This window comes from Trachypithecus francoisi, unplaced genomic scaffold, assembly GCF_009764315.1.
Source record: "Trachypithecus francoisi isolate TF-2019V2 unplaced genomic scaffold, Tfra_2.0 Lachesis_group10, whole genome shotgun sequence".
NCBI classification, from domain to species: Eukaryota; Metazoa; Chordata; class Mammalia; order Primates; family Cercopithecidae; genus Trachypithecus; species Trachypithecus francoisi.
The window spans coordinates 129,962,779-129,985,604 of record NW_022681455.1 but is presented as its reverse complement, the minus strand read 5'-3'; the positions used below and the strand labels follow the sequence as shown (position 1 = coordinate 129,985,604).

Here is a 22,826-nt window from a genome sequence, read left to right as displayed (position 1 = left end):
TCAGCTGAGACGCCGTGGTGGTAATCGCACAGTGCAATAACGGTGCTTGACCCTCGATTGTTAAATTGTATTTATGTAATGACAGTGTATAAATATAAATACACACGCACACCCCAGCCACTAAGGGGCAGGCGTGATGCGGGACGCTGGGGTTGAGCAAGGTGTGCCTGACAGGGGCCCTGTGGAGGCCCCGGGCTTAGGCCAGGTGCAGCTCCATTACCAGAGAGGCAGTGGGGGCTGGAGGGCCGGGGTTACTGGTGTGAAGGCGGCTCCTACCCAGGGTGCGGGGCGTGGAGGGCAGAGGGAAGACGTCCAGGGAACCTGGGTGGCACTGGACACAAGGGAGGGGACCCGGTGTGAGGAGGCCCTGGTCTTGGTCTGGTCTTGGCCTGGTCTTGGCCTGGTCTTGGTCTTGGTCTTGGTCTTGGCCTGGTCTTGGTCTGGTCTTGGCCTGGTCTTGGTCTGGTCTTGGTCTTGGCCTGGTCTTGGCCTGGTCTGGTCTTGGCCTGGTCTTGGCCTGGTCTTGGTCTGGTCTTGGTCTTGGCCTGGTCTTGGTCTGGTCTTGGTCTGGTCTTGGTCTGGTCTGGTCTCTGGTCTGGTCTCTGGTCTTGGTCTTGGCCTGGTCTTGGTCTGGTCTTGGTCTGGTCTTGGTCTGGTCTGGTCTCTGGTCTGGTCTCTGGTCTTGGTCTGGTCTGGTCTCTGGTCTGGTCTCTGGTCTGGTCTCTGGTTTTGGTCTTGGTCTTGGTCTGGTCTTGGTCTCTGGTCTTGGTCTGGCAGCTGTGTCCGTTCTGGGCCTGAGGGGGGGCTCCGGGGGCTCGCTCTGCAGGCAGCAAGTGCTCCCTGAGGACCCCCTGGACAGGTGCCCCCGTCTGACAGGCAGGGCCTGACGCTGGAGGAGGCTGGGGTGAGGAGGCAGACACAGGTGGGGCCTGGCCAGGAGCCTGGTGTTGGCCATGGGCCATGCCCTTCCAACGTTCTACTCTGGCCTGGAGGCTGCCAGGGTGTTGGGGTGAGGCCGACACCCAGTCCTGGGACTGTCAAGAGTGCAGACCAACCCATCTAGGCAGATGAAGGTCCCCACGGAGTGAGTGAGGGGTGGGGAGTGGATCTGGAAGGGCTAGGGCCACCAGCCCCCACGGCCCCTGAGCCCCCACAGGCCCTGAACCCCACGGCCCCTGAGCCCCCACAGCCCCTGAACCCCATGGCCCCTGAGCCCCCATGGTCCCTGAACCCCACGGCCCCTGAGCCCCACGGCCCCTGAGCCCCACGGCCCCTGAACCCCACGGCCCCTGAGCCCCACGGCCCCTGAACCCCACGGCCCCTGAACCCCACGGCCCCTGAGCCCCCACGGCCCCTGAACCCCACGGCCCCTGAGCCCCCATGGCCCCTGAACCCCACGGCCCCTGAACCCCACGGCCCCTGAGCCCTCATGGCCCCTGAGCCCTGGCCTGAGTACCTGTGGCTGGCTCTGGGTAGTGGGCCCTACAGAGGGGCTTCTGCCCATAAGTTTCCTGTAAGCTTCCCCTGGGACAGAGATGTGGCTGGCTCTTGGGGAGTGGAGGAAGCCAGGCAGTGTCTGTAGCTGGGACCATCCTGGACTCCACTGTGCTAGGGCTGTCTGGGCTCACAGGTGACGCTGCCCCCACGTTCAGGCCACCACTTGTCCCTGGTGGCCACAGGGGGTCAGTCCAGGGGGGCTCAGAGGAGTCCCCATCAGGTATGGGGGTGCTGTTTTTGTTCAGAAGCCCCCGATCCGCCCTGCAACACACATGAAAAGAATATTCAACAAGTGTGTTTAAAGAATCTTGGGCATTCAAAACACACAGATAGACAGATGGACATGCTGGACAGGAGGGGCTGCTGGTCGGTGGGGTGGTGCTGGTCCTCCTGAGGACCTGGGGATGGCAGGTCCCTGGAGCCTGACGGTCAGTCCTGGCCCTACAGGGAGTTGGGCACAAAGGGGTCAGGGGGTGGCAGGCCTGGCCAGGCATCCCTCAGGCCCGTCCCTGAGCTGGGGAGGTGGGGTCCTGTCCTGCCCGGCCACCCTGACACTGATCTTGCGTCCATCCCCCCACAGTGACAGAGGAGCCGACCAGACAGTGGCTCAAGGTGTAGCTGGGGCGGACTGAAGGCCGGCGGGTGTGACTTGGTGGCCCGTCACACCCACCAGCCCCAGCAGGGGGCAGTGTGGCTCCAGGGACGCCAGCGGAGGCGGGTGGGGGAGGGGCAGCTGGCTCTTCTGATTGCCGGAGGGTCTTCAGGGCAGAGCAGGGAGGGAACGATGGGCCCTTCCCTGCTTCCGTGTCCAAGCTGGACAGGCCTGCCCCCTCCAGGCCAGCCCAGCACCGTCACCCAGCGTGGACGCCTTGACTTCCACGCTGCAGCCCCAACCTGGGCAGGGATCAGGAAGGCCAGCAGCCAGGCATGCCCCAGGGGAGGGCTGCAGAGCATGGTCCACGCCCACCTCCCTTCCCCTGGCTCCGAGCACTGGGAAGCGGGGTGCAGCTCACCTAAGGTCTCACCTGGCATTGGCCCCGAGGCCACCCCAGCCTCCCCGATGGCTAAGGCGAAGGTTCAAGGGCGACCGGGCCAGCAGGGGCTCCTGAGGTCAGCCCAGGCCCCACCAAGGCTGAGGCTGAGTGGGCAGGGCTGGCTACAGAGATGGGGACCTGGGACAGCACCGTTGGGAGAACCAGACAGCGGACGTCACCAGGCGCCTCCCGATGCTCAGGCTTTCACAGGGATCCATATAGCTATAACGGCCCCCAGTCAGCACCCTCCAAAGACAGGCTGCGGCTGTGGCTGCAGCTGATGGCGGGGCAGCCCACACCCCCAAGGCCCCTAGAGTCCACAGCGGCCGGGTGTGGTGAAGCCTGACCATCCCCATGGGCAGTGCCGGAGCTCCCAGCTGCCTTGCGAGTCATGGGGGTGGGGGCCTCATTTGGCTGAACCCCAGAAGGGCAAGTGGGGCATGGGTGGCCTTGTCCTGCCCCAGCCCAGGAAGCTGTGGTCCTGGAGAGAGTGGCTGTCCAGCCCTCCACACCATGTGAACGCCCCCCGCCCCAGCAAATCCCACCCACGGCAGACTCATCTCTACCCAGTTCCGGACGTCTGTCCTCTCCCCCGCTGCATGGATGCCTCTGTCCCTCCCTCAGTGCCCCAGGCCTCTGTCTCTGTCCTTCATCCCCATAACCCAACACTGTGACAGGAGGAAGGGTGGAGGAGGGGGGAAGAGGAAGCAGGAAGGGGCCGCAGAGGGGAGGAGGGGCTCTGTGTGCTCTGGGGCCCCGGAAGGAAGGTTGTGTGATGGGGTCCTCCTGAGCACACCGGACCCGTGGTGGGGGTGGGCATGGGGAACACAGAGCAGGCCCCTCAAAACCTGTCCTCCCCACTCAGCCACAGGCACTGACCACCCAGGAGAGGGCAGTAAGAGCTGCGGGCTGCCCAGGGAGGGTGGGCAGGGGTGCTGTCCTTTGCGAGGACAGGAGCTCCTGGGTAGGGAGAAGGGCACTGGGTAGGGATGGGAGTTAGAGGGACCCTGGCTGCATCTGTAGCCCAGGGGGCTGCTGCCTGGCCTGCACTGGCAGGCGCTTCTGGGCCAGAGCTGGGTGGGAGGGAGGGCAGAGGCCAGGGGTCGTGTGCTGGACACTGAGGGCACCGGGTCCTCTCTGCTGCCTCCCTGCTCTTCCCAGCACAGCTGTGCTTGGCACCCCTGCAATCAGGGCAGAGAGGGACGGGTTAGGGGTCACTGAGTCAGCCCAGGCAGCCCCACCCCTCCCCACCCCCTCTATCATCTTTCAATCAATATCAAGTGGACGGGAAACAAATTTGGGAGCAAAGAATCCCAAGCAGCCATATAAATCACAGTAATGACCATTCAGATTAAATCAGTCGCTGTAATAGAATCAATTTAGCTGACGCCGTGGGTCTCCCCACATTTAATCTCTGTCTCTAGCTGCTGATGGGAGACGGGCTATTCAGCAAGCCCTCTGATGACCCTCCAGGCCTGGCCCACAGGCAGGGCTCTGTGGCCATCACGCTGGGAAGAAAGGCTGGGCCATCCTGGGGAAGCTACAGGGGATCAGGGCTCCAGGACCCAGCCATTCCTGTTATCCTCTTTCTCCAGACAGAGTGGATGTGGACCAGGGGAGGCCCAGAAAGAGGCCTGCACCCAGGACGGTTCAAAAACCATCGGACAGATCCGAAGCCTCCCCCAGGGCCAGGATTCCAGGCTGAGCAGCCATGCCCCAGGCAGGACTCAAGTCTGGGCAGCGGCCACAAGTCCAGGAGCAGCTGGATAACGTCCAGGGCGTTGGCATCAGGCGGGAGACCCTGCTGAGCACACAGTGCTGTCCGAGAGGCTGGGCCTGAACATAGAGCTAGGCTCCCTGACAGCAGCTTCTGGCCTTCTCGCTCCCTGCAGAGGCCCTCGCCCTTCCAGCCTCAACCTGGTTCTCTCTCTGAAGGTTGGGCCAGATGCACACCTGTCCTGGGGCCAGCGCCTCTCTCTCTTCTTTTTTTTCTTTTGTTTGAGACGAAGTCTGTCTTTGTTGCCCAGGCTGGAGTGCAGTGGTGTGATCTCAGCTCACCACAACCTCCACCTCACGGATTCTCCTGCTGCAGCCTCCCGAGTAGCTGGGATTATAGGTGCCCACCACCATGCCCAGCTAATTTTTTTTTCAAATTTTTAGTAGAGACGGGGATTTCGTCATGTGGCCAGGCTGGTCTCGAACTCCTGACCTCAGGTGATCTGCCCGCCTCGGCCAAGTACAGACTTTTCATAACACAAACGCTGGGAGAGCTCATCACACACACAGACACTGACTAAGACAACAACTAAAAGATACTGTTGGCCAGGCGTGGTGGCTCACGCCTGTATTCCCAACACTGTGGGAGGCGGAGGCTAGCGGATTACCTGAGGTCGGGAGTTCGAGACCATCCTGACCAACGTGGAGAAACCCCGTCTCTACTAAAAAAAATACAAAAAATTAGCTGGGTGTGGTGGTGCACGCCTGTAATCCCAGCCACTCGGCAGGCTGAGGCAGGAGAATCGCTTGAACCCAGGAGGCAGAGATTGTGGTGAGCCGAGATCACACCATTGCACTCCAGCCTGGGCAACAAGAGTGAAACTCCGTCTAAAAAAAAAAAAAAAAAAAAAAAAACAGAAGAAAGAAAAGAAAAGAAAAAAGAGACTGTTTATTCAAATGAAGTCCCTTGAGACAAGAAGTTGAAAAATGTTAGTAAATTTAACTAATGACTGTAAAACAAAGCCTAGTAAACAAACAAAACTGAAATCGGTCAAGCCCTCCCAAGATGGCGGGGAGGACTCTGCGGGTGCCCAGAGGAGGTCACTGCCTGTCATGGCCTTGGGGGATCCATGGGGTGAAAAGCTATAAACTTGATTGGAAAAAAACCCTGCAGATCTTATAGCATTTAACAATGTTAAAGGCTAGCTGGGTGTGGCAGTGGCACATGTCTGTGGTCCCAGCTGCATGGCAGGCTGAGGTGGGAGGATCGCTTGAGCCCAGGCTACATTGCTACATTTTTAAAAGAAAATTAGCTGGGGGCCGGGCGCGGTGGCTCATGCCTGTAATCCCAGCACTTTGGGAGGCTGAGGCGGGCAGATCACGAGGTCAGGAGATAGAGACCATCCTGGCTAATACGGTGAAACCCCGTCTCTACTAAAAATAAAAAAAAAAATTAGCCGGGTGTGGTGGCGGGCACCTGTAGTCCCAGCTACTCGGGAGGCTGAGGGAGGAGAATGGCGTGAACCTGGGAGGCAGAGCTTGCAGTGAGCCGAGATGGCACCACTGCACTCCAGCCTGGGCTGCAGAACGAGACTCCGTCTCAAAAAAAAAAAAAGAAAAGAAAATTAGCCAGGCGTGGTGGCACATGCCTGTGGTCCCAGCTACTCAGGAAGCTGAGGCAGGAGGATTGCTTGAACTGGGGAGGCGGAGGTTGCAGCGAGCCGAGATGGTGTCACCGCACTCTGGCCTGGGCGACAGCAAGACTCAGTCTCAAAACAAACAAACAAACAAACAAACAAATAAACACACACACTAAAAAGAGAGTAAATGGCCAGGAACAGCTCAGACCGTGTTGTGGAGGAGGCAGGAGTGGGCGCCTCGTCCTGCTGAACATCCAGGCCTCGGGGGAAGCTACGGGAGGTGGGATAGAGCCCAGTGCAGCCTGGAGACAGGGTCTTGGACCAGGCAGAGTCTGGAGCAGGGAACGCCGGGGCCACAGGGGGAGCGTGGTGGGGAGAGGTGGGTGGCTCCGTGAATGGCGCTGGGAAAATCAGTAATTCCACATGGGAAAAACCAGGGCTGCACTTCCTACCACACACAAATGCATTTCCAATGAATTAACGGCTTCAGTGAGAAAAGCAAAGCTTTGTAACTTTTAGAAGAGCATATGTGAAAACATATTGAAGAGCTTTGAGTAAGAAAGGGTTTTTAAGGACAAGACCCCAAAAAGCTCAAACTATAAGAAAGAAGAGATCAATGCATTTGAATACATTAAAATTTAACAATTCTGCACATGCTTTGATAGAACAAATGAAGCCAAAGGCCAGCCACGCAACCAACGTATGATCACGAAAAATATCCACCAGCCCAACAGGAAATGGGCAAAGAACTGAAACAGGCGACTTGCAGGAAAATCAAATGGCCCAGAAACATATTCGAGATGTTCCACCTAACTCGTAATCAGGGAAATGCAAATTACAATAAGAAGACTCCACATCACACAGCACCATGGTGAAAACTCAGCGTCTCCCGTCGGGATGTTGGCCCGCTGGTGAGATGAGGTGTCTCACACCCGCTGTGCACAGCCTCCTTGGAAGGCATCAGGCAAAATCGAGGAAGTGGAAGGCATCTGGGCCTGCGATCCATGATTCCACTCACAGGAATATCTTCTGGAGAAATTCTTCCACTCTGCAAAAGAGGCTGCACTTGCAGCCGACTGCAGCTTTGCTCTTGGAGGGGAGGGTCCGATGGCTGGGCTCAGTGCACACCCCACAGAGTGACCTGAGGACAACCAGAGCAAGGCAGGCAACACAGGGGACAGCAAAGCCCCACATGAGCCAAAAACGTCCTCACGGAGGAGCCTGCGTTCCGTGGGCCACACGTGCCAGCACTGAAACCTAAACCCACGACATCACTCAGGCATCGGGGCCCCGTAAGCAGCGAGCCCCATGGGCTGGGGAAGGCGTCCACCTGGTACCAGAGCCCAGAGGCTTAGGAGGCCAGAGGGCTCAGACTCCGTGAACCTGGGCCGTGAAGTGCATGGGATTTGTTGGCCATAATCTTCTGTCTTCTGTCCTCAATATTTAAAATTTTTTTTATTAAAAAAATGTTCTTAATCCACATTAGTAGATTTCACTATCCTGGGGAGAGCAGAAGCGGGAGGGGGACCCGTGGGCTTCCGTGAAGACTGGGAGGAGCTGCGTGGACTCCGCCCGCCGATTAGAAAGCGTGGGTCACGGGCCTGGGCCCACCTCCCCAAGCTCAGCCTGGGGCCAGCTCTGCCGGCTCCCGACCGGCCCTTGAGACTGCTGTGATCCTGCTGTGGCTGTCACGGATGCTGGGCCCAGGGCGGCCGCACCTGGAGTGTGGCTCTGAGGCCAGATCTGTGTTGTTTGTGGACATTTATGTGTCTGTGTGTGTGTGCTGTGAGCATATGTGCACACCTGTCAGCGTGTGTGTGTGCGCCCAGGGGGCGGCCCATTCAGCCGGCATGGGGTGTCGTCTTTTTTCTAGCTAAGACGCGGCTCTTCCCCATCGGGATGGGAATACAGGCACGCGGCTGGTGCATTAAAGGCACCACGTGCTGCTGGCATTGCTGCTGTCTTAATGGGCTTCGCTGCGCGGCAGAGCAGGGCCGGCAGGTGGTAACGAAGGAGACTGATGACTCCGTGGCTAGAGTAACTGAATGGTTGTGAGTGTCTGGTCAGACTGTCAATGGGGGGCATGCCCTGCGAGCCAATGACAATGGGCTGCCTGGGTGGGCACAGAGAGGACTGAGGGTGTGGTGTCTCCCTCCTCTGTGATGCCAGGGTGTGCAGGTGCACCCATGTGTATCTACGTGTATATGACGGCTGCACACACACTCGCTGATGTGGATTCACACGCACCCCCGTGTCCCAGGGAGACGGGGGCAGGGCCCACAGGGGAACGAAGCTGGGATGGGCGCCACCAGAGAGGCCGCATCGCACAGGGGTGGACACAGAACGGAGGCAGCGGCCGGCCCAGGATGGTCAGGGCCTGGCTGGCAGAGCTTGGGGTCCTGTGCCCACCCTGTGCTCCTAAGGCCCTGGGCCAGCCTGGGAGCACCCTGGGTTCTGAGGATGCGCTCACTGGCCTGCAGGCACCAAGCTCCACCCGTCCCAGCCTGGACACGGCCCTGGGGAGCCCACTAGTCAGGGACTGAGGGGACCCCTCTGCTGAGCCTCTCATGCTGAGTGGCCTCTGCATGGCGCTCCCTCCTCATCCCTGGAGCTGGGCTAGGGACCTTCTGGAACATGCCTTCCACGGGACCCTCTCATGCCCTTGCACGACTGCACCTTGTTCCTGTGTCACCGATGAGGACATGGGCTCTGAGCCGCCGAGTGACCTGTTGGGGGCAGAGCTGGTGCCAGCCGTCCCAGCTGAAGGACTTGCCATAGCTTGGCTGGTAGGGGGAGGTGCTGAGGGAATGAGGGGATGAAAGGCAGAGCTGGACATTGGGGCAAGGCCAGTGGCAGCACCGGGCTCCTGGACACAGCAGATGGCCCCAGGGAACTGGCCCTGCCCTGCCCTGCACTGGAGACCCCTCTGCCTCCAAGTCCTCGTGGGCCCGGCTTCACGCCCCCAGCTCTTGCCGGCTGTGACGAGTGGGCATGGAGGGCGCCTCAGCCCAGCCCAGGGAGGACCGGCCATGCGGCAGGACGGCGGAGGGAGTGCCTGGAGCCAGTAGGGCGGCCACCGAGACCCCACACTGACACAGGGACCGAGGCACCCGGGGCCAGTTTCCAGGAGAGCCTGGCGTTGGCCCCTCCCTTACTCTTAGGGTTCCCGCCCAGGCCGGCTGGTGTGGGGACTGGGAACCAGTGTGACCCGAGACAGGTCGCCCGCGTGTCCTCCCACATCCGAGTCCTCCCACGTCGATTCCACCAACACCAAGGTTCCTTCTGGAGGCTCCTGGGAGAATCCATTTTCTGCCTCTTTGGGCTTCCGGAGGCATTTCCATGGCTGGGGGTCCCTCACAAAGCCAGCAGTGGCCGGCCAGCCCCCTCACGCTCACCTCTGCCACGGCTTCCCTCTTCCACTTAGCAGGATGGGGGTTCCCTGTGCCCTCGCGGGTCACCCAGGGCAGCCTCCCTGTTGAGGGAGCTGATGGACCGTCCACAGCTGCAGGTCCCCGCTGCTGTGTGAACTCCCAGGTCCCAGGGTGAGGAAGCGGGGCCTTCGGGGCCGTCATTCTGCCGCCCACAGGTGGGAGCCTCCTCATAGGACATTGGGCCTCAGTGGCAGCTGGGGAGCCGCAGGGGCTGTGGGGTGCCCAGCAGGGCGGGCTCAGTACTGCCCGCAGGACCACCCTGCTGTTAGGGCGACTCAGCGACTTGCTGCCTTCTCAGCTCAGTTCCTGTCAGCTGACTGGGACGGCCCTGCCCCGCCTGCCCTTGCCCTAGGAGCTCGGGGTCTCCATTCAGCAAGACTGAGAACCGGGCCACCCCTGAGACTGGCTGCCACAGATCACATGCTGGCCCTGGCTGCCGGCTAAGCCCAGGGGACACTCTCCTTGAGACTCCCAGGGTGAGGCTCAGCTCCTGAGGACCGAGCGGCCTCTGCATGCCACACCCTCCCCGTCCCTCCGCTGCTGCAGATCTCCTGCCTGGCTCAATGCACGTCCATCCTGGGCCCTCCCAGCCTTACCTGGCCTGGGCCATTCCCTCCTGACCGGATGCGATCTGCAGACAGCAGCGTCAGTGCTGCATGGAGGAGCCGCGGCCGTCGCCCGCAGCACGAGCTATGTCCGTAAGCTGCACCCAGTCCAGCCTGGCTGCTCCCCGTGTGAGCCTCAGCTTGCAGGCCAGAGGAGGCGACCTTGGGCTTTGGCCCCAAGCCTGTGATTCACAACCCTGCCCTCAACTCACCTGCCTCAGCTGCTCATGTGCAAAGCAGGCTGAGTGCGCCGACTTCAGCAGGTGCGAGAACCCTGCGAAGGCATTTGAAGGGTGTCAGAACCTGGCAGGTGCCTCCAGCGTGTGGGACAGTGTACGCTGGGTGTGTGGGGACCTGCGGCAGCGCCCTCCGGCCACCCTCAGAGGGGCTGGTGCTCAGGGGGTGCCTGTCGGACCCGGGACCCGCCCCTTCCCCACACCCGCCTGTGGGGACCTGCGGGCTTTCTGCTCAGAGAGAGGCAGATCCATGGTCGTCCATCCCGTGACAACCGCATGCTCCCGAGCCGTGCTCATGGCTGTGCCGGCGGCTGGCAGGGGACGCCGTGGCCGTCGTGGGTGATGGATCAGGAGGTGCAGTCACGGATGTTTGTCCTCCAGTGACCTGGTCTCTCCTGTGGCTGCTGAGGAGATGCACGTGGGGTGTGATCGTTCGTATTGATGCATTTGGTGAGCTGCTCATTCACCACATCGTCAACGTTTTCACACAGGGTCCACTTTACTCTTCCAGGCAGGAGAGCGGCTGCACCGACCTGCTCTGTGGCCAGGGAGGAGGGGACAGAATCGGCTCCCAGGGCCCATAGAGGCAGGCTCTGTGGGCCTGGGGGGAGTGGGAGTCCTCTCGCTCAGGAAGGCTCTAGAAGGGCCACCAAGAGCAGCTGCAACAAGGACCTCGCGATGAGAGCAGCCGAGCGAGTCCCAACCTGATCAGACACAGTGTGAGGGGAGCCGGGGCCCCAGTGCAGCTGCCTCGGGCAACAGTGACCACAGGCCGGCTGAGCCTGAAGATGAGGACGGGGGAGGGAGGGAGGGACTGGTGTGCACATAGGTGTCCATGTGCATGTATGTACGCAGGCGTGTGTGTGAGATACACAGACATGTGACATGCAGGCGTGTGACATACACAGACATGTGACATGCAGGCGTGTGTGATACACACGTGATATAGGCAGGCATGTGAGACATACATGTGGTGTATGCAGACGTGTGAGATACATACATGTGATATATGCAGGCATGTGTGAGACTGACATACCTGTGGGGTATGCAGGTGCATGTGTGAGATACACATACATATGATATATGCAGGTGTGTGTGAGACATACATACCTGTGGTCCACGCCCGTCTGCACACATCCCGTTACTGATGGTTAACTCTGGCCGGCGCACTCACCACCTTCTCACCAAGGCCGGCAACAAGCTGCTGTTCTGCACGAGGGCCTCCTCCCAGCCTCCCAGCAAACGAGGCCAGAAGCTTTGGCACGAGGGTCCGGGAGTCATGGCTCCTCCAGGTCAGTGGTGCCCATAGCACTTACCACACCGCCCACTGTCTCGCTCCATGCTGTGCCTGGCGCTGCATGGGTCCTAAGGCGCCTGCTCCCAACCCTGGTGCCACCGGGACAGAGTCCAGGTGGGAGGGAGGTGGGGGGCATGTGTGCAGCTAGTCCCCATGGACAGGACTCCCGAGGGAACAAAGCCCCCACTCCTTGGTCAGGGCTAGAAGGGCCCCAAGAGAGCAGCAGCCTCAGTTTACAGAGTAGGGAAACTGAGGCACAGCAGGCTCAGGCCTTCTGTGTTGGGCCTGGACACCTGGGAGGAAGGGCAGCCCCAAGGGCCTCTGTTGGCTGGAAACGTGGGCCCGGCTTGGCACTCCTGAGCTGCCTCTGGCCCGTCCTGTCCCGGGGGCTTCTAGGCCTCAGTGGACCCACCAGCCAAATGCCTGGGCTGCTGGCCCGGGCCCTATCTGTGGAGCGAATGGAGGAAGCAGGAGCTGGGCCCATGGTCTCCCTGCCCGGGAAGCCGCAGGGGGAGGGAAGGCAGAGGGTGGCGGGGGTTTCACCCTGGCCCCTGATGAGGGAGGGGCAGGAGGTACAGGCTGGCAGCTACCACAGGCTGCACATGGGACTTTGCTGGCAGCAGCAGGCACGGTGCCACAGCTTTGGGGACCAGCGGGTCACCAGGAGTCCCACCATCCCCTGGTGCCTGAGAGAAGCTGGGCCACTCGCCTGGGAGCAGCTCCTGGCAGCACCCCCATGTCTGGCTGGGGTCAGAGCTGGCTGACTTTTCAGATTCAAGCCAGCCTCCCCAGGAGGTCAAAGGCAGCAGGCATGCAGAGGCGGCTTCGGACCCAGCGGGTGGCAGCCCTGCTCCCAGGGAACCTGCTCCTGGGTCTAACTTGTGTGGCGTGGGGCCGCCCAGCAAGGGGCAGGGTGTGCGGGGCAGGTGCTGCCAGCCATGTGGAACTTAGGTATCCTTGTGGGGCTCAGTCACGGTGACTTGGCAAACAGGGCCCCCCACCTGTGTCTCCAGAGGCTAGGTCAGCACGAGAGACCAAGACGGGGAATAAACTGTGCTTTAATGGGGAGGGAGGAGCGGATGAGTTCCCTCCAGGATGAGCTTGTTCTCGGCTGGTGGAGCGGAGGGGAAACAGGGGCCTGGCTGGGCGCTGGCAGACTGTGTGCAAGAAGACGTGGGCACGTGGGGCCGGCAACACCAGAGCGTGGCTGCATCGTGCTGCATGGGCGAGGTCGGCGGTGAAGGTGACACCAGGGACGGTCTCCTTGAGCTGCAACAACTGGCCCAACGCTGGGGACCTCACGTGGTGATTTCATCGCAGTTTTTGATTCTACGTGACCTGATTTGGGGCATTCAGGCTTAGGGGAGGCCAGGTCTCGGACAGGCCCCCGCGGTGCTCGGTATGAGGGAGACGTCTGCTGCTCCCCGCCAGACCCGCAGTCCGAGTGCCCAGCCCCTGGTGCACGGGTCACGAGGGGTGGAAGCGTCTGATGAGTGCCTTCTTGTCAATCTTGCCCATCTGGTTCCGCGGGATCTCCTCCACCAGCACGAGCTCCGAGGGCACTGCGTACGGGGCCAGGACATCTCTGCAGAGACAAGCACAGCCTGAGGCGCGTCGTCCCAACACTGCCCAGCAGCAGCTCAGGTGCCCAGCAGTGTGGACAGGTGCCCTTTGGACCCTGCAGCCTGGCCAGGCGCCTTGGCCATCCTGAGGCCTGCCATGCATCCTGGGCAACCGCAGCTGTCTCTGCCCTAGCAGCCCAGGGGTGGTGACTGCAGGAGGTGCCCAGCATGCTATTATCACTGGTACCACAGAAGTCATGGTGCATGCAGGCCTTGGGCGAGGGCACCAGCCCAAGTGCGAGTCGGCCCAGCCCAGTCCCTCCCTCCCCAGGGGCAAGTGGCTTTGACCTCGGTGTTGCTGTCAACCTCGACCTCCACATTTCCAAATCGCTTTTTTCTTTTTTTTCTCTTCTTTCTGGGACAGGATCTCACTGTTGCCTGGGCCAGAGTGCAGTGGTGCAGTCACAGCTCACCAAAGCCTTGACTTCCTGGGCTCAAAGGATCCTCCCAAAGTGCTACAGACGTGCGTCACCATGCCCGGCTCCAATTTTCCTATCAAATTTATTTTGGCACGTGCATATTTTATAGTTATATAAAACTATCATAGGTATTTAAATGGAGGTGTAATTTACACCCAGCTGTCCTATGTACAGTGTGGTGAGGGATGTGTAGAATTCTTTTTTGTTTTGAGACAAGGAGTCTTGCTCTTGTTCCCCAGGCTGGAGTGCAGTGGTGTGATCTCGGCTCACTGCACCTCCGCTTCCCGGGTTCAAGTAATTCTCCCGCCTCAGCCTCCCGAGTAGCGGGGATTACAGGCGCCCGCCACCACACCCAGCTAATTTTTGTCTTTTTAATAGAGACAGGGTTTCAACATGTTGGGCAGGATGGTCTCCAACTCCTGAGCTCAGCTGATCTGCCTGCCTCAGCATCCCAAAGTGCTGGGATTACAGGTGTGAGCACCGGGCCTGGCCTGTGTAGGAATTTCTAAAGTTTTACTGAAGCAACTGCCCCCATCTAAGTAGCGCCCAGACTGAAAGAGAACACGGCCGGGTTCCCAGAAGCCCCCCTGCCTGCCTGAGCCACTCCCAACCTCCACGTGTAACCAATGTCTTGACTTCTAACAGCGGACAAACTCTGTGTTGAATGAGACTGGGTGGTAGTGGTGAGGGCGGACGCCCCTTCCTGGTCACAGGAGGAAAACGCCCAGCAGCTCCCCATTGAGCAGGGTGTCACCTGGTGGCTTTTTAGAGGCTCCCTCATCAGGTTCAGGGATTTTCCTTCTTCTCCTAGTTTCTGAAGAGTTTTTGTTATAAAAGGGTTTTGGCATTTGCAAATGCTTTTTCTGTATCTATTGAAATAATATGATTTTTCTTCTTCATTCTGTAAATACAGTGAATTACCAGTGGCTCACGCTTGTAATCCCAGGACTTTGGGAGGCTGAGGTGGGTAGATCACTTGAGGTCAGGAGTTGAGACCAGCCTGGCCAACATGGCGAAACCCCATCTCTACTAAAAATACAAAAATTAGCTGTGCATGGTGGCACACACCTGTAATCCCAGCTACTCAGGAGGCTGAGGCAGGAGAATCGCTTGAACCCAGGAGGCAAAGGTTGCAGTGAGTGGAGATCACGCCACTGCACTCCAGCCTGGGTGACAGAGCGAGAGTCCATCTAAAAAAAAAGGTGAATTACATGGACTGATTTTTGAATATGAAAGTAACCCTCTATTCCTGGCTTAAATGCTGCTTGATCATGATGTGTTATCTTTTTGTGCATTAATTGGATTTAATTGGCTAATGGTTTGTTAAGGATTTTGTGTGTCTGCCCATTGGGAACACTGTTCTCTCATTTTCTTGTACGGTTTGGATTTCAGGGTAGTGCTGGTCCCATAAAGGGAGTTAGGAGTTGTTCCTCCCTGCTGTTTCGTCAGAGACTTATTTTGTTGTGTCTGGTTTTATTTTTTGCCTTCAACGTTTGAGAGAATTTACCAGTGAAACCTTTCGGGCCTGGTATTTGCTTTGCAGTTTTTTTTTTTTTTGTTTTTGTTTTTGAGACGGAGTCTCGCTCTGCCGCCCAGGCTGGAGTGCAGTGGCCGGATCTCAGCTCACTGCAAGCTCCGCCTCCTGGGTTTAGGCCATTCTCCTGCCTCAGCCTCCCGAGTAGCTGGGACTACAGGCGCCCACCACGTCGCCCGGCTAGTTTTTTGTATTTTTTAGTAGAGACGGGGTTTCACCGTGTTAGCCAGGATGGTCTCGATCTCCTGACCTCGTGATCCGCCCGTCTCGGCCTCCCAAAGTGCTGGGATTACAGGCTTGAGCCACCGCGCCCGGCCTGCTTTGCAGTTTTAAATTGAGAACTCAGAACTGTTCAGTTTGTTTTGGTGTTTGCATCAGTCTTGGAAATGTGTGTCTTTTAAGGAAGTTATCCGTTTCGTCTGAACTGCTGACTTCACTGGATCAAGCAGCCTTCCAGGCCGCCACACTGCCCATCAGAGACCGCAGGCCTCAGGTGAGGTTTCGCTTCCTTCCTGATACTTAGAACGCTGTTTTCTCTCTGCTTTCTCGGGGTCTTTCTTGCAATCTGAAAACTCATGACCTTTGGTTTGGGGAAATTTGACCGTTCATTTCTTCCCTGGATATCTTCTTTTTGGAACTCCCATTAGACAGTTGGAATGTTTGAATTAATCCTCTAATTTACTTCCTCCTGCCTCCCTTCCTGTCCTTTTTTCTTTCATGGTGAATGGACAAGCACTGCAGTCTCAGGCTAAGCCAGGCACAGCAAGGACGACTCAGGGCTGCAGGGGAGGTAGCTGTGGGCCAGGTACAGCAAGTGGCCTGGAGAGCAAGGGCCTGGCTCCAGGGCTCCCGCAGGACTGACAGAGTCCTGGGCTGTGACTGCACGGCTGGTGGCCTTCCCTGCCTGGTCCTGCCCCTCACAGGTGGCTTCTCACCAGCGGGCCCTCAAGTGCCCTGCACACAGCTTCCTGTCTCAGGGTCTTCTCACAGCCTCTGTCATAGCCCAAACGATGCTGGATGAGGAGCCTGACTTCAGAGAGATGCACAGAGTAGGAGCGAGCAGCCTGGTGTCCCTGTGCAGAGGGCAGCCCTGTCTGAGGAAAGCCAAGGGCTGAGGAGCATCGGGACTTCAGTTCCTGCAAACTCGGACCCTGAAACTCTCTAGCATTCTCTCAGCACTCGACACCTATCTTTTCTTCTCAAGGTAACTGCCAGCATCATCTATAGCAATGTGAGACTGGACTAATACAGAAAATTGGTACTGGGAAGTGGGGAATTGCTGTTAAGATACCTGAAAATGTGGAAGCAGCTTTGGAATTGGGTAACAGGCAGAGGTTGGAATGATTTGGAGAGCTCAGAAGAAGACAGGAAGATGAGGGAAAGTTTGGAACTTCCTAGAAACTTGTTAAATTGTTGTGACCAAAATGCTAATAGTGATACGGACAATGAAGTCCAGGCTGAGGTAGACTCAGATGTAGATGAGGAACTTATTGGGAACTGCAGCAAAGATCGCTTTTGTTAAGCATGAGCAAAGAGATGACCTGAAACTGGAACTTAGATTTAAAAGGGAAGCAGAGCATAAAAGTTCGGAAAATTTGCAGCCTGACCATGTGGTAGGAAAAAAAACCCCAATTTTCTGGGGGAATTCAAGGCGGCTGCAGAAATGTAAGTAAAGAGGAGCCGAATGTTCATCGCCAAGACAATGAAGAAAATATCTCCAGGCATGTCAGAGACCTTCGTGGAAGCCCCTCCCGTCGCAGGCCTAGAGGCCTTGGAGGGAAGAGCGGCTCTGCCGACCACTGCTCTGAGGGACACCGGCCCCTGCATCCCTGTTGCTCTGGGGCTCAAAGGGCTCCAGATACAGCTCAGGCCACTGCTCCAGGGCAGTGAAGAGGAGAAAGATGGGGCTGGAGCCCCCACACAGAGTCCCCACCGGGGCCCTGGCTACTGCAGCTGTGAGAAGAGGGCCACTGTCCTCCAGACCCCAGAATGACCCACCGACAGCTTGCACCATGTGGTGCACCTAGAAAAGTTGCAGGCACACAACAGCAGCCCATGAAAGCAGCATGGGGGCTGTACCCTGCAGAGCCACAGGGGTGGAGACACCCATGGCCTTGGGAGCCACCTCCTTGCATCGGTGTAGCCTGGATGTGAAACACGGGTCTAAGGAGATTTGGGGGCTTTAAGATTTATTGGGCCGGGTGGGGTTGCTCATGCCTGTAATTCCAGCATTTTGGGAATCTGAGGCAGGTGGATCACTTAAGGTCAGGAGCTCGAGAGCACCCTTGACAACATGGCAAAACCCTATCTCTACTAAAAAATACAAAAATTATCTGGGTGTGGTGGCGCGTGCCTATAGTTCCAGCTACTTGGGGAGGCTGAGGTAGGAGAATTGCTTGCAGGCAGAGGCTATAGTAAGCTGACATCATGCCACTGGACTCCACCCTGGGCATCAGAGCAAGACCCCGTCTCAAAAAAAAAAAAAAAAACCAAAAAACCAAAAAACAAAAAACGATTTGGTGACTGCCTTGCTAGGTTTTGGACCTGCCTGGGGCTCACAGCCCCTTTGTTTTGGCTGACGTCTCTCTTTTGGCACTCGTGTATTTACCCAATGCCTGTACTCCCACTGTATCTGGGAAGTAACTTGTCTTTGATTTTACAGGCTCATAGGTGAAAAGAACTTGCCTTGTCTCAGACGAGACTTTGGACTGTGGACTTCTGAATTAATGATGAAATGACTTAAGACTTGGGGGACTGTTGGGAAGGTACGATTGTATTCTGCAATGTAAAAAGGACATAAGATTTGGAAGGGGCCCGGGAGGAACGATACGGTTTGGATTTGCGTCCCTACCCAAATCTCCTGTTGAATTGTGATCCCCACTGTTGGAAGAGGGACCTGGTGGGAGGTGACTGGATCACAGGGGTGGATTTTCCCCTTGCTGTTCTCGTGATAGTGAGTGAGTTCTCACAAGAACTGCGTGTTTGAGAGTGCCTGGCCCCTCCCATCTCCCTCACTCTGTGACCCCTCCCTCTCCCCTCGCTCTGTGACCCCTACCTCCCCACCCTGCTCTGGGGCCCCTCACTCCCCCCTCGCTCGGTCTGTGGCCCTTCCCTCCCCCCTTGCTCTGTGGCCCCTCCTTTCCCCCTCACTCTGTGGCCCCTCCCTCCCCCCTCTTTCTGTGGCTCCTCACTCCCCACTCGCTTGCTCTGTGGACCCTCCCTCCTCCCTCGCTTGTTCTCTCCTGCTCCAGCCATGTAGGATGTGCCTGCTTCCCCTTTGCCTTCCGCCATGACTGTAAGTTTCCTGAGGCCTCCCCAGTCATGCTTCCTGTACAGCCTGTGGAACCATGAGCCAATTATACCCCTTCTTTATAAATTAAAAAAAAAAAAAAAAGAATTTGCTGTAGGTGAAACTAAAAGCTTCCTTTCTGAGCTCAGCCTGGTTCTGTCCTGACAGTCCTATGGGATACCCTTCTGTCCTGACGGCCTCTGACGAGGCCACAGCTTAGGTTCAGCCCCGTGTGTGACCACCAGCACTGCTGGCAAAGGGGAAGGGTCTGTGGATCCCATGCATCAGAAACCACTAGGTGTGAGACAGGTGAGAGAAAGCTCTTGGGGAAAGGTTCTGGGTAAGGTAACGGCAAAACAAAAAACGCAGGTGAGTTTACGGACTGGGTGGTGGCCGCTGTTGAGGAATGGGCCCTGCCCTGGGTGTGGAGGGGAAAGTGAAATGAGTGAGGGGATGGTGCTGGGGTCTCCACGGAACTGACTGGAGGTGTGTGAGGCACCTTGAAGACCCACCCCCAGGGCAGGAGAGGGAGAGGCCGTGCAGGTGCCAGCGGAGAATGGGTGGGCCTTGCAGTTCTGCTGGGGCCCAGCACTGGCTTTGGGGCAGCGGGTGGACAGGCTGCCCGTGGCCTGGTGGGGAAGGGCCCAGCGCGTGCGGCCAGGTGGTGTCAACCCTGGATCTCAGCTCCATGCACCTCCTGCATGGGCCTGGCCTGGCTCATTCGGGATCTCTCCTGGGACTAGGACGGAACCCACCACAGGCCTCACAGGGCCTGGGCCCAGGAATGTGAGTTTCTGCTCCCTCGGAATGTTGCCACCAAGTCGAATCTGAGCACGGCTCCTGCCCCCTGCCCTCATCTCTGCCTCCTGTGTGTGGCCTTCAGGTCTCTAAGGACCCTCACGGCTGGTCTTTCTTGATCCCTCACCTCCACCTCTACGACGGACAATGCCAAGACCTAGGGTGGCCCTCACCCCCGGCCCCCAAGACCCCATGAGTGCCCCCTGCCCACCCCGCCCAGTCCTACCTGGCCCACTCTTTGAGCTCCCTGTGGGACAGTGAGTGTCCTTCTCGGAGGGTCACCACAGCAGTGACGCGCTGGCCCCATGTCACATCCGGAACTCCAATCACCGCCACATCTGCGGCCAGAAGAGCAGTTTGAGGACACGGGGATGCCTCAGTGACACTCACAGGCCGGAGAGTGCCTGGACGCACAGGAAGCGCGCAGTCTGGCCGCAGCCCTGGAGCCTGCCCTTGGAGAGGCCCCATTCCGATCACCCATCCTGGTGCCGGCTGGTCCTGTGGGGAGGGAGTGAGGATGGGCTCCCCACGGTGGATCTGGTGTCTGGGCACTCACAGGGGCTCTGCCTTCCCACCCCTTGGCTCTCTGCACTCTCCCTGCACCCTCCTGCACAGGCATCATGCAGATGGGAGCTGCGCCCAGTCAGGCCTGGGAGCTCCAGTGGGCATGGGGTCAGTGGCTCCAACACCGAGCAGGCTGCACCCCTACTAGCCCCATCTGCCCTGGCCAGGGCAGGGAGCAGAGGTGAGTGTCACAGGGACTCCTGCAGGCAGCTGGGACAGCGTCGCCTCATCCGTGATCGTCTAAAACTCAAACATGGAAGGCAGCACCCGTCTCACCTGGCCCCCCTGGCTCAAGTCCAGCCACACACCTGTGATGCTGGGGTGGGCCAGCAGGTGCCACTCCACCTCCAGGGCGCTGACCTTGTAGCCTCCGGTCTTGATGATATCCACTGAGGTCCGGCCTCGTATCCAGTACTGACCGTCCTTAAACACCACGGTGTCCCCTGAGGAAAGGGGGCTCTGGTTAACTGGACATCCTTAAACACCATGGTGTCTTCTGAGGAAAGGGGGCTCTGGTTACTACCCTGTGGCAACCCCAATGCGGAAGCAGCTATGCCAGGTAAGCCCACATTCCTGGTGGTCATGATGCGCATCCCAAGGTGGGACTGTGCCCATGACATGGGGTCCCATCCCCACGCTCAGCTGTGTGCACTTCCTCCAGGTCAGGTCAGCAGTGGGCCCAGAGCCTGCAAGGACCTGGAGGTGCCAGGAGCCCTGCTGGGCCCATGGTCTGCAGACACCCTGCATTAGTAAGCCGGCTCAGGACCTGTTTCTGTCACAGTGATTGATAACCACTGGTCATGGTGGGACACATGGCCTTTTCTAAGCAACAAGCACAGAGTCTGATGCTTTGACCCTCCCTCAGGATGGATGCCAGGGTGTGCTGGGCCTCCTGGCTGTCCTGCTGCCGCTGCAAAGGCCCCCAGACGGCACCCCTGGGACTGCAGCATAAAGGGCCGCCCCTCATGCAGGTAGGGCTCTCAGGGAGGGGCCAAGACCCACCAAGCCCTGTCCTGCCATTTCTCTCAGGCCCACAAGAGAATCCAGACCAAATATTCGCAAAACAAGTGAACCAGACACCTTACAACATCCCACCACGGTGGGGTCCAGCAGTGACTGTCTAGCTCCTCTGGATGGGAGAGGCGCCACTGGTGGCTGAGGACAGGGCCTTTCCTGGGTGCCTGGAGCCTCCTGCTGGTGCCTGTCTTCTGCCCCCCGCACCTGACCATCCTGGTCCTAGAACAATGGCCGGGGCTGCCCCACACTTCCCTTCCTAAGGCAAAGCCATGACATGGCCCTCGCTCCTCCTCTGTGTAGTTCCTGGAGCCCTCCTGTGGGCACTGAGCTTCCCCCATTTCTTTCTTTCTTGAGTAGCTCAACACAGACACCACCAGCCACTGAGGATGAGGAGTCCAGGAGAGCAGGCTGCAGCCTCAGAGCCTGCACTCCCAGCCCAAAGCTGCCTCATGACGCATGGGCCCGTGGTGCGTGTGTCCGCGAGCGTGTATGCAGCTGGGAAGGCACCGTATGTGTGGCTGTGAGCGTGTGCATGCACATGTGTGTGCCCGTGGCTGTGGGAGCATGCAGGGCGTGTAAGGACAGTGCTGAGGCCTCACCCATCTGCTTGCACACGCCCACACTCCACATGGGTTATTAGCTGGAATAAATCATATACTTCATTATACATCATGCTGTCGGACACAGAGGGGCCCCATCCATCGCCTTGCCACTCCTTGAGATCCATGGCGTGCTCCTCAGTCTATTAAACAAGACGGATGGGTGTGCCCAGGTGGGCTCCCGGCTTATTTATGGGGCAGAGGGCTGGGTGCTCTGGCAGGCTCTGGAACTCTGTGCTGATGGGAAGCAGAAAAATGAGAGGGTCCCCGCCAGGGAAGTAGTCTCACTGTGGCCCTGGGGTAGTCTGACTGGGCGGCTGGAAGAGGGTGTACAGGTTGGGCTGTGGGCGGGGGTGGACACAGCCTGTCCCAAGCGCCTGGCAGCCTCCCTGGTGTCAGTAGCTGTGGCATCCATGGGGCAGGAGCAGCCTCGACGGGGTGGCTCGGTGCGATTAAGAGATGCTGTTAGGCACCAGGCCGATGCTGGGAGAAACTGGAGGGAAGGCACAAAGAGCTCCTGTGGGCGGGGCACGGTGGCTCACGCCTGTAATCCCAGCACTTTGGGAGGCCGAGGCGGGCAGATCTGACAGATACAATGTAGCAAGGTCTGGAGATCGAGACCATGGTGAAACCCCCGCCTCTACTAAAAATACAAAAAATCAGCCGGGTGTGGTGGCGGGCGCCTGTAGTCCCAGCTACTTGGGAGGAGAGGAGAATGGCGGGAACCCAGGAGGCGGAGCTTGCAGTGAGCAGAGATTGCACCACTGCACTCCAGCCTGGGTGACAGAGCGAGACTCCGTCTCAAAAAAAAAAAGAGCTCCTGTGTGTTATTTCTAACTTTCTGTGAATCTTTTTTATAAGTTTTACAAATTTGCTTTTTGGTTTACAGAGCAATTTTGTTCCCAATCTCCAGTAGCACCAGCCCTCTGAGTGGGCTCATCACATGGGGAGTCACACCAACGTCGGGAATGGATTATGATCGTGCAATAACTTGTTAAAGAACAAATTCACATGAACTGAGTTTATGAATAAAAGGAATGAGTGATACAAACACAGGAAAGGCCCATGAATGGCTGATTAGATGCACAACCCGACCTCTCTGCTCACTGCGAGACCCCCGTGTCTCTGCAGGGGTGGGTGTGTCTGCAGGGGTGGGTGTGTCTGCAGGGGTGGGTGTGTCTGCAGGCGTGGGTGTCTCTGCAGGGGTGGGTGTGTCTGCAGGCGTGGGTGTGTCTGCAGGGGTGGGTGTGTCTGCAGGCGTGGTGTGTCTGCAGGCGTGGTGTGTCTGCAGGGGTGGGTGTGTCTGCAGGGTGGGGTGTCTGCAGGCGTGGTGTGTCTGCAGGGGTGGGGTCTCTGCAGGGGTGGGTGTGTCTCTGCAGGGGGGGTGTGTCTGCAGGGGTGGGTGTGTCTGCAGGGGTGGGTGTGTCTGCAGGCTGGGGGTGTGTCTGCAGGGGTGGGTGTGTCTGCAGGGGTGGGTGTCTCTGCAGGCGTGGGTGTCTGCAGGCGTGGGTTGTGTCTGCAGGGGTGG

General features: G+C 58.3%; 1 protein-coding gene and 1 pseudogene across 11 annotated transcripts in view; both read right to left on the bottom strand.

Annotated features, from left to right (window-relative positions):
- Nucleotides 1-79: 79 nt before the first annotated feature.
- Nucleotides 80-4,581, bottom strand: LOC117088228 (annotated as a pseudogene).
- Nucleotides 4,582-5,939: 1,358 nt separating this feature from the next.
- The window catches only part of ACSF3 (acyl-CoA synthetase family member 3), a 68,689-nt gene continuing 51,802 nt past the window's right edge, over nucleotides 5,940-22,826 (bottom strand). For 3 of the 11 annotated variants that reach the window (XM_033219367.1, XM_033219366.1, XM_033219371.1), the window contains 3 exons: nucleotides 19,991-20,125; nucleotides 19,345-19,456; nucleotides 11,136-13,041 (listed from right to left, as the gene is read on the bottom strand). In XM_033219367.1, the coding sequence (XP_033075258.1) occupies nucleotides 12,924-13,041; nucleotides 19,345-19,456; nucleotides 19,991-20,125 (365 nt within the window). In that variant the 3' untranslated portion in view covers nucleotides 11,136-12,923. Of the gene's footprint in view, nucleotides 10,864-11,135; nucleotides 13,042-16,410; nucleotides 17,231-17,716; nucleotides 17,810-19,322; nucleotides 19,457-19,990; nucleotides 20,179-22,826 lie in introns of those variants that run through there. The other 8 variants (XR_004439083.1, XR_004439084.1, XR_004439085.1 and 5 more) reach the window with 8 other exon arrangements.